An 11,673-nucleotide genomic window follows, 5' to 3' on the forward strand; every position below is an offset into this window, starting at 1 on the left:
ACCGGTCATATAACCGGACCAGTTGAAGCAACGGATCGGCCATGCATCAGACCCGGTCCGACCCGGCTAATTTTCATAAAAACCGGTGACATGGTCGGTTAACCGGTAACCCAGCTCGGTCCCAAAAAAAAAATTTCAAATTTGTTTTTTTTAAAAAAAATTCATAATAGTCATATTTGAATATTTTTTTGCTTATTGACTTACGTAAGTTATGTACCTACAACACTAATATTATCTCAATTATGTACTATGCATAAAATTTTGAATTAATTTATAATTAGAGATGTCGTTTTATGAACCTAAATCCCCGTATCACGATCGTTATATTTTTGTTTGATTTTTTATTTGATAATAATATGTGATTTATTATTTTTTGTATTAAAATATTTGAAATTTTTATCATTTTTTAGATATTTGAGTATGTTTATAATTTTTTAAAATAAATTATAAAATTGCATATAATTACCGGGTCATGCGGTTGAACCAGTGACCCACTGGTTGAACCAGTGACCCGGTAGCTCGACCGGGTCAATGACCGGGCCGGTTTTAATAACATTACTTTGTTAAATAATAATATGTAATTTATTATTTTTCATATTAAAATATTTGAAATTAATATTATTTTTTATAAATATTTGAATATATTTATAATTTTTTAATATAAATTATAGATTTACATATACTTATCAAATCATACAATTGAATATGTGATTTACTGATTGAACTAATAATCCAATAATCCAATATCTCAATTGCATTAATGATCGGGTAATTACTTATGCTACAAGGATGAATTAATTCAGAGGCGATGGATACATAATTTTTTTATTTTTGGGACCGAATATGGCAATTGCCAATAATGAATTAAAAGACGAAAAATATGATGCAAAATAATTTAAAAAAGGAAATAAAAAAACTGTGGGCAGAGGGGGTAAATGGGGGATTTCACTGACTGTGCCAAATGGGCACGAAAATCTCACTGGACAGCGACAGTATACGACGACCCATGGGTTCCTCTCCGTGAACACCCAAAGCCAAACAAAACATTAACCTTAACCAAACAAGCCCTAATTTTGTATCTGTCCCCAATTCCTTGTTCCCTTCTCATCCAATCCTAAATAAAATCAACATCAAATTTTTGCTATATTTTCCCAAATAAATTCCCCGAGCAGCAGGAATTCCATTCTTCTTGCCATTTTCTCCCCAAGAATTTAGTTGTTGCGCCTTTTGTTTGTTTTCGTCATCGTCCGCAGATCAGGTTTTGATTTTGCTTCTGCTCCAGCTGTGGAGGATCCCCAGTCTCTCTCTGAGCGGTAATTTGAAAATTCTCAGCTTTATTTGCCATTAATCAAATTGAATTATTCATATTGCTAGCTTGTTGAGATGTACGAATTTCAATTTGTTTTCCTTGGTTTCATCTTTGTTTTCTGAGCTCTGTTATTTTTGCTTTGTCAATTTTGGTAGAGATTAATGTAGGAAGAGTTATTATAGGGGTGAACAGGACTTATAGGTGCCATGTTGGGTTTGGAGATAACATAGGGCAACATCAAAAATTGGATTTTTGGATGATTTTGCATTGATTGGGAGGGGAAAAGGACTAATATTGGCTCATTCCTGTTGGTACAACCCATACATGCCATATAAAGATTGTAACTTTGTAGAGTAATTCAACATAGAAGCATCTGCTTGAAGCGTTTTGTCTGACATGCTTAACTTTACAGTGGTGGAATTTGGTTGTGAGCTTTGAAGGAGAATGGTGTCTCTTAAGCTGTCTTGTAACGTAAGTTATGTTTATGGTGCAGAATGGTTTAGTGTATATTTCTGTAAGATACGGTTATAAAAGTATGGGCAGCAGTGAAATGGACAAAGCCCCAAAAGAGAAGGAGTCAAAGACGCCGCCACCTACATCACAGGTCTAACTAGGTTTCTTTTGTTTTATCTATGTTGACAGTTAGTGTTACTTTTTGTGTAATGCCAGCAACATTTGTTGTTTTTCCAGGAACAGTCTTCAACCACCAACACTGGAACAATTAATCCTGATTGGTCCAGCTTTCAGGTTTTCAATGAAAAAGTCTTTATTGGCATTGGCATATCATTTTATTTTACTGTCAAGATTAGATTTTGATTCACCCAGCTCCCTCATTTTATAGGCATACTCTCCTATGCCTCCACATGGGTTCTTGGCATCAAGTCCCCAAGCTCACCCTTATATGTGGGGTGTCCAGGTAGTTGTCACTTACATTATGAATGCCCAATCTTATGCGCATGATAGTGTAGAATATTATAAATTAACCTTGTATTATTGCTTATTAATGTTGATAATTAATATTAGTTTTCGGATCCTAATTAAATAAGGAAACAAATCATGCAATATAATGAAATATGGAAACCACTCTTAAGATATCATCTAACATAATATAAAATATTCTACATACAATAGTGATATTATGAGATATTTTGTGGATATTTAAACTGTTATCAGTAAATAAAATTGGAAAGTACACCAATAAAAAGAAATTTTCCTTGATTTGATTGCAGCTAGCAAGTGTATTTTGTATTTGAGCCTGATTATATTCATGGGTGAGGATTTTTATTACTATTTGTTTGCCTGCTCAGCCAGATCCCCAGTTTACCATTCTTTGTATTATATTCAAACAAGCATTAGTATAACCCCTATATTACTATGTTAATTGCTAGGAATTAGGGGTTGTGAATAATCTTTTTCACAAATTGACTATATGTGTGTCATGCAGACTGTTTCAGGATTGTATGGAATGAGTGTGCAGAGTGAAAGTGATTATGAAACTGTTTCAACTTTAGTAAATTCACTATCTCTTTAGTGGTGGCATGTGTTTGGGTTGGGCATCAATGGCAACTTAAGTAGTTAAGCTTTGACGATGGTGGTGATGGGGGTCAGCATGATGGTTGCGGGATATCAACTAAGATTTGGCAGTGGCACTGGTGATGGTGGGCTGGTTAGTGGATGATGATGATGATGATTGTATTTGTAGTCTCGATTGATGGTGATAGTCATAAAGATGGAATCAAAGCAATGGGGGTTTATAGCATGAAAAGTTACTGTTTGGTTAATATATAGTAATTTGACACTTTGTTATCTAATCGTTAGGGGTAGTATCTCTTTAGAAATAATGCTTCACCAATATGTGTATGTTATGATTAGTAATGACCCTAATTTGTTACATGTCTTAAGCAAGGGTAGGCTTGAACTTCCTAGTTAGGGGCATTAAAGAACTATTCTTACCTCTGCAACATGAATTTTCAAGATTTTGGTCATGGTTAACGAATTTTTTTCTTTGGTTATCATTTGTTGTTCTTTCTATAGTGCTCTACTGTTACTGCAACTACTCTATGCGTAACTCCACTAACCCTAGGAAATGTCTGGTTTGAATTCTACCTCATGTTTCCTCTGGTTCATTGATTAAGTTTCTATTTACAGCATATTATTCCTCCCTATGGTACTCCACCACATCCCTATGTTGCAATGTATCCCCATGGTGGCATATATGCTCATCCATCAATGCCTCCGGTATTCTTTGTAAACTATGCTTTCTTGAAGTTATCATATTGTTATTGAATCACTATTTCACAAGCGACTGTTTGCCAATTATCTCAAACTTATACAGGGATCTTATCCTTTTAGTCCTTTTGCCATGCCTTCTCCAAACGGGATTGCTGAGGCTTCAGTGAGTTTTTCCCTTTCTGCATTTTTGTGCTCATTCTCTTTCTTTCTTTGTTGCTGTCTTTTCCCTCTTCTGTGCAGGACTTTTACTTATCCAAGTAATGAAAAAGTAACCTATGAGTTTACATGCAGGGAAATACTCCTGGCAGCATGGAAGCTGATGGTAAGCCTCCTGAGGTGAAGGAAAAATTGCCAATCAAACGATCAAAAGGAAGTTTGGGTAGTTTGAATATGATTACAGGGAAAAATAATGAACATGGTAAAACACAAGGGACATCTGCTAATGGAATTCATTCAAAGAGGTAATATCTGGAGTGTTGATCAATCTCCTTATTGAATTATTTCTCCTCTTATTTGAATCAAAGCAAGGTTCTCAAGATCGAGACCTTACCTTAGATCGGAAGGGGGTAGCAAGATCATAAATTGTGAGATTGACACGAATCGTAAGATCTTACTGTTTTAGTTTTAATTATAAAAAAAATAATATTTATACATATTTAATAATATTTATACATATAAAATAATATTTACATTACCTTTAAAAGTAATATTTATGCATATAAAAACTCTAAATGTATCCAAGAATACAAATTGCATATTTACATTGATACATAAACAAATATTAAATTTGAATTTTTTTCCATTTAAAATTGGCTTGTTGTTATACTTGAAAATTCAAAATATTAATTGGGGCTTGTTTAGCAAGTAGATCTTTTAGTTATGGGCATTTTAAAATGTAATAGCATATGGCAAACAATTCCTTACACTAACAAGGGAGTTTTCACACTTTTAGGGGCAATTTTAGTCAAAATATTATAGGGACATTTTTAGTCAAAATATTATAGGGACATTTTTAGTCATAGGCATTGGGCATTTTTGACACCACGTGGCTGACTATGAAAAAAATAAAAAAATAATAGGGTGAACCAAGTACACGGATACCAAACGGTGGAAGAAAGAAAAATAAAATAAAAGGAGAAAACCTACTTTATCCTTCAAATAAAAATCTAATATGGAAAAAAACACTACCAGTAGATTGAAGCCAAACGCTAGAACTGTAGAAGAACCCAATTGAAGGTCGTAGAAGATGCAAAACCAGGCACAGAATCAGCGGTCACAGAATGTAGGAGAAGGTCACGTTGCAGACAACGGTCGAAGGTCGCAGAAGAAAGGAAAATCACAGAAGGTCATCATAGACGAAAGGGAAATCGCCGAAATAGGGTTTCTACTCTAACGAAATTAGTTTTTTAACCTTTTAATTTATTCTGGATCACGGGTTTGGTAACTGGAATTTTTTTTTTTTTATCGCATACGTGCCCACCGATTTTATGATTTTCCCCTTTGATCCCACTTCATATTGATCCTATTCCGAATTGAATCGTTTTTGGGGTAAAAAATCACAGGATCGAACGATCCTATGATATAAAACGCAATTTTGATAACAATGAATCAAAGTATTCAGCATGGCCAAAGAGAGGCACACTTCGCTCCCAAATGTCCTGCTAATTGCCAACTTGTTGACATGGAATAGCATTTTGCCATGATATGTCACCATCATAGTTATTGTTTCTCTACATGTGGAATGATCTAATACTTATTTGAAGGTCTAAGTTATATGTACCAAATAGAGCTCATCATAGTGTGACATGTACAAGAGCAAATTCTTGGCCTTAGAACTGGAGGAGTGAATGTGAACTTCTATCCTTTTTGCTGTCTTAGTATTATTGGTAACATTAACATCCATATCCCTATTGTGTGATAAAGACTGAACTTTTAAATTGATCAACTCTGTAGTCTTGCTTTTCTGTTATTCCAGATCATGGAAATAAAGCTAGAAAATTGTATGGTTTTGTTTGAACGAAGCAACCCCTTTAGGCTTAGCATGATGTGTGATGTAGTTGCAGCCTTTCAGAGCCTAGTATTATCTGAACTGCTATAGTAAATGACCTAGGGATTCCAAAATATGATGTACTGTCTAGTTGGGATTAAAGAAACTAGAACTCCGTGAAGTTGGTGTTTCCTTCATTGGCGTCCTGCTTTTAAATTTTTTATTTGATTTATTGCAGTTTTAAGTTTGAAAGCTTTATTTTAGAATTTCGTTGGACCATTTTTTTGTATATTTTAACTTCTAGAATACAAAAGTTGCATTTAATATTTATCTTCTAATGCCTATGGACCCACAGAGTTACTCGATTTGGTGTTTTTTGACCAATCTTGTGGCTGCATTGTCCTGTCAACAACAGAAAATATAATATTATGTTTGTCAATGGTTTATTTTTCTGAGCCTGTTGATTATGTTAGCTTACCATTTGTGATTGCATAGTGCTGATGGGAAATCTTGGATTTGCAGTGGTGAGAGTGCAAGTGAAGGTACTAGTGAAGGAAGTGATGCAAATTCTCAGAATGTAAGTTCAGTGACAGTTGTCAATTTGCTACTATATTGTCCATATTTGTCCATGAACACTTATCTTTGCAGTATTTATAAATTTTAAGGAGTATAAGATATGTAAAAAGAGGTGAAAAGAATATGTTTATTTAGCAAAGTTTGGAGTAATGTAAGGGCTAAAACTGGAGACACTGGAGTTACTCTTTCTATACTGCCGAAATATAATTCCTGTAGGATTACTATCCTGACAGCAGCATTTAATTATCACATTCTTCAGAATAAGAACTGTTATTTACCTAGTATGGATAATGTTATGGTGGCATAAGCATTCAATGACTTCTGAAATTTTTTGTTTGCGTCTTTAAAAACAAGGAAATCAAAAAGCATTGTATTGAAAGTCTGAGAAAATGAGGAGAGTTTGTGTAGCTTATTAAAAGTTTGTTATAAAACAGCATAAAGTATTATGAGGCTTTGTAAATTTTTTTGTCACAAAACAGCATAAAGCACTAATGGATGTTCAATGTTGTTATTTCCTAAATGTGTTTAAGCACCAGAAGTTGGGTGCAGTAAATGACTTGCATAGCTCATGCTGCTCATGTTTTTTGGATGCTCAATTGACTAAATTTTCTGGATGATGCCCTAAATAAATTATTTTTGTTTTGTGCTCTTCAATGGCTAGGCAATTATCATAGGTATTTATTTCTCTGTATTTTATAGGACTCTCAATTGAAATCAGGGGGCAGGCAGGATTCTTTTGAAGGTTTGACATGGTTACCTTCTGCTGTTTAAATTTAATTTCTAACTTTCTATTATTTAGTGCTATATGTAAACCCATAATGTATGTGTGGGTACAGCTGAAATGTACCTTTTTTCTATTGAATAACAGATGAACCATCTCAGAATGGCAGTTCGGTGCATACTCAAAATGGGGGACTTAATACACCTCATACTGTGGTTAATCAAACTATGTCTGTCATACCTATGTCTGCCAGTGGTGCTCCTGGAGCTGTTCCTGGTCCCACAACAAACTTAAATATAGGAATGGATTATTGGGGCACACCAACTTCATCCAACATCCCTGCACTGCGTGGAAAGGTTCCATCTACTGCAGTTGCTGGAGGGATGGTTACTGCTGGATCGCGGGATAGTGTTCAGTCACAACTTTGGCTACAGGTTAATTTTGACAACAGAATAATGATGTCTATTGCCTTGGTAACAGAGCATGGCTGTTCAACGAACCAGATCATGTAGAAAAAATTAATTGGTTTACCTTTTTGAATATACATAATTGATGCCCTAATTTTGAAGTTCATAACATTTGTTCTTTGCCTGTGACACATGATGAGAGGGCATGCTGGAGGTTTGTAGACTTAAACTACATCTTCGAAATGATCACTATTTACTGAAAAGACTAAAAGGAGATAAATTTGTGCAATGGAATAGGATCCTAAGTTGTAGGATGAAAAAATAGTTGGAGAATTTAAAGTTCGTGACTGGCCATATGTGGTAATCAATATTAAGCTTGATATGGGCATATGGCAACACTGCTTGCAATTACAGCGACATATATAATAGTTATTCTGAGTAAATATTGAATTTTAAGTCTTGGCATGTATTTCGGCTATCCATTTGTGCTTGTAACCAACATTTATGCTGTATATTTGGCAATTTTCTGATCGCCTTTCAAACTGTGAACCTGTGTTAGTAAATTAAGCACATGCCTCATAATTTCCACATTAAGATATCCCTTGGTTTTAACTAAATGTATTTATTCGTTATACATATTGGCATTGATTGAGGGCTTAATCTGCCGCTGACCATTTAGACTTTGGTAGGTACAAACTTTTCCCCATAAAGGTTGTATTCTTGTAGAGAAAGTGTTTATATCATTGTGGTACTCGTTAAAAGCATGGTTCTGTAGTATTTAATTATTAATCTCTAGCAAAGCCAATTTATTGTTTAGCTTGTTGGATTACTTAGTTTGTTACAGATAGTAGATGCAAACTTCGCCTCATTAAGGCTTGTGTGCTTTACCTGAATACTTCCCTGGAAATTGTGGCAATTGTTCCAAACATGTTTGTGGGGGTAGTACTAGTACTGAATTAGTAAGTCCTTTGCTAAATCATTTTGTCTTTTAGCATGTTGGGTTAAGAAGTTTAATGCTGAAAGAAGTCAGGTAACAAGGAGATATATACAGTTGGTTTTTTATTTTATACGGTGGTTTTTGATCATGAAGATATAGGACCTTTCATGAAGAGCTCTTTGGAATCTATGCAGAATAAGTTTTTGAGAATTTTGTTTGCTTGGTATCTGTTTTGTCCTTAGATGAATTGTTTTTAGTGCTTCCTGATTTGTGCTAGAAATTGTCTGCTTGGGTTTTTACCTTGGGCTGATATGGAGTTGTAAACTGTTTTACATGGATAGGTGGCACCTTCTTAACGTGTTGTCAATTGAGTGTTTGCAGTGTCATAATCGGCATGTAGAGCATTTTAAGTAATTGATGAGCATAGATGAATTGATCTGTTCCCCCTGGAGCGTAGGTTTCACTGTAGCATCTGTGCCTGATTGGCATCTTGACCTGAGTGTTTAGGAGTATAAGATTTTATCATTTTCTTCCTCAAGCTTCATTCTTCGTTGTAGTTGTTGTTTTTTTTTTTTTTTTTTCCCGTTTTCTCATGCCTGCCTCATTGTTTGTTTATGTCATATTGTTCCTGATTAGAATTAATTTTCATTAAGTTTCTTTCCAAGCATTTTCGCTGATCCCCTTTTCAGATAGAGAATTAATAGGTAACCAGTGTTTAAGGTTTGGACTACCCATTGCCTTATTTGAGACTTTCACCTGGGAAATAATACTTGCTTCTTTTATTTTGTGAATGGCCTCGGTGACTTGCAGTACTTCTTTTAACGTTTGTCTTAGTTTTCATTTTAAAGATTTATTGTTGCATGATTACTTTCTTTACACCTCTTATTTTAATTGCGGTTAACTTTTAGGATGAAAGAGAGCTTAAAAGACAAAGGCGTAAGCAGTCTAACAGGGAATCTGCTCGCAGGTCCAGGTTGCGCAAGCAGGTGATGGAGAGTAACCTGTAGCCTTTTCCTTCTGTGGTTGCTTGTTCATAATTGTCACATGTCTAATTCCTGTTTGAGCGTGCTGTTTTCAGGCCGAGTGTGATGAGCTAGCTCAGCGTGCTGATGTTTTGAAAGAAGAAAATGCTTCTCTCCGGTCAGAAGTAAGTCGTATCAGGAGTGAGTATGAGCAGCTACTCTCTGAGAATGCAGCTCTCAAGGTGATGTTAAAAAATCTTATATTGCTATGATTGGAAGTTCTTAAAAGGAAGGAATCAAAAAAGGCGTTGGAAGGGGAGTTACTCCCTCTTGTTTGATTGATTAAGAAAGGAGGGTGGGGAACTCAGAGAATCCCTTGTTTGGGAGTTAAAGTAGGGGGTATAATCACCAAGTACGTGGATCAACTGGCATAGGGTTATGCAGCTGTATTAAAAATTTGGTAGGAAGAGCTTTGATACCCTTGTGGTCTTGCCCGACTCGACCTAATTAGTCAATTAATCGATGAACTGCGGGAAAAATTTCCAAAATAAAATAGGAGGTACTAGAGAGCGGGTCTGGAGTTATAGTAATGTTGCATTTTTGTGATTGAATAGCCACGAGTTCAAATTCGAAAAATAGTCTTTTTACAAATATGTAAGGGTAAGGCTGCATATAAGGATTATCCTTACCCCTCCCTCGCTAGTCGGGATTTAATGGGGAGTAATTTTATTATATAATTTAAAATAAACACTTTCCCCTCATTATTTCCAAAATTGATAGGGAAGAACTCTTGGGGTTTGAGGGGGAATATTTCCTCCTCTCCACCCTCATAAGGGTTTGGGCAACTTTTCTCCTCCTCTCCTCCTTATCTCCCATTTAAACATATAATATATGCTTTTGATATTTGGTTATGATCTCGTTTTCAAATTGATAAGCAGTCTTGCCAGTTCTGTGTTCTGTTCGATACCTGCTTGCAAACATAGGTTACACATTTGAATGTTGATTCAGCAAACAAAGTAGATAAGCCTAGTAGCCTAGATGGACTAATATGACTGTTTTAACTCATCATTCTACAGTAGTCTTCTACAATTTCTTCTTAGTATCTGAAATGATTTTTGTGAAGCTGGCCATGCTGTCTGACTAATGTACAATATAATCTACAGGAGAGACTTGGGGAACTACCTGGGAACGATGATGTTAAGTCTGGCAGGAATGATCAGCATGTGGGTAATGACACTCAACAGAGTGATGAGACAGAGGCTGTGCAGGGTGCTCATTAGGATATAGTTACCAGTGCATGCCGCATTTCAGGAAGATATAACCTAACTTATTAGCAAGAGCCAATCTTGTTTTGGATAGCTTGTAGTTTAAATTGTATTAAAGCTGACCATTTATAGTCTTAAGATCTGTTAAATGTTACATGATCCCTCATTCCTAATTTGGCATTTTTTTTCCCATTCAAAAACAACCTGGATTGTATGTAGTGTGTGAATTATGTGTCATACCTTATCTGCAGCTTCAAAAGTTAGTGTTCGCATTAAGCAATATAGTTAATGAATTTGGGTGTTGTCCATTATATGATTTCCTGTGCAAATAATTCATCAGAAAAATAAAGGAAAGAAGAAATCTCTCTGAATTCTCTGCTTCATAAGAAGCCTCTTATCCTGGTGAAACCTAGTCTTGTTTTACATGGTTCTAATGCCATAATGCCTCATTTAAGTCATTTTGGTTGTGGTTTGCTGATCCTTGGTTCGTTTTCGTGAGTTTCAATTGAGTCATTAAATTGTTCTGTGGGATCAAACTGTAGTTTAGCCTTCCATCTGTTTTTTCATTTTTTTTTCTTTCATTTTTTTAATATCAATGAAAAAAAAAATCAGATTAGGGGAATGCACCTCCCTTGCAAGACCAATAAATCCCATTAACTTCAATTAGAATTTACGGTGAAATAACACTTCGCCTACCTAAAGAAAAAAATCCTACAATCGAACCAAAGCCTTAGTTTGAATATGCAGAAGGTTCCGTTAAATGTGTCAACCCTAATTGCTTTTTCTAATTCATTTCTTGAAGTTGGGATAAGGTGAATTATGGTTTATAGCATAAATTTTAAATAAAAAATAATTCGTTTATATTTTGAATTGGTAAAAAAGTTATTGTAATTATTATATTTGCATACAGTTTTTTTTTTTTTTTTTTAGAAAAAATATAGACAAGTTTATCTAATAGAGTGATTAGGAAGAATTCGGGATAAATATCAAATACATATATTAACGGAATAAAAAAAATCTAAAGATAAAATTCATAAAAAAATTATCTTAAAAAATTTATGTTTAAATTACTAATAATTTAAGAGTCCTATCATTTGGATTAAATTTTTTTATTAATTGACACATGTAAAATTTTCGGCTCGTGAAAATACGTAACACGTGATAATATTAAGAAGTGTCAAAAAAAGAAAGAAAAGAATCAATAAATGCGTCAAGAACACCAACATTATCGACGGGGGGAAAAATACTGAAGTTCATTAATTTTGGAAAGAAATTTG

At 34.6% G+C, this 11,673-nt stretch overlaps 1 protein-coding gene across 1 annotated transcript; it reads left to right on the top strand.

The window, feature by feature from the left end:
* Positions 1 to 1,042: 1,042 nt before the first annotated feature.
* On the top strand, positions 1,043 to 10,691 carry LOC133289162 (bZIP transcription factor 16). The gene is made up of 13 exons (XM_061487032.1): positions 1,043 to 1,313; positions 1,803 to 1,913; positions 2,000 to 2,056; positions 2,151 to 2,225; positions 3,458 to 3,547; positions 3,645 to 3,704; positions 3,833 to 4,002; positions 6,051 to 6,105; positions 6,804 to 6,846; positions 6,973 to 7,259; positions 9,078 to 9,155; positions 9,248 to 9,373; positions 10,295 to 10,691. Exons 2-13 carry the CDS (start codon positions 1,845 to 1,847, stop codon positions 10,409 to 10,411), a joined length of 1,227 nt encoding a protein of 408 aa, XP_061343016.1. The 5' UTR covers positions 1,043 to 1,313; positions 1,803 to 1,844; the 3' UTR covers positions 10,412 to 10,691.
* The last annotated feature ends 982 nt before the right edge of the window (positions 10,692 to 11,673 follow it).

Source organism: Gastrolobium bilobum, unplaced genomic scaffold, assembly GCF_033153095.1.
Source record: "Gastrolobium bilobum isolate Gb01-03AN ecotype WA unplaced genomic scaffold, APGP_CSIRO_Gbil_v1 utg10696, whole genome shotgun sequence".
Lineage (NCBI taxonomy): Eukaryota > Viridiplantae > Streptophyta > Magnoliopsida > Fabales > Fabaceae > Gastrolobium > Gastrolobium bilobum.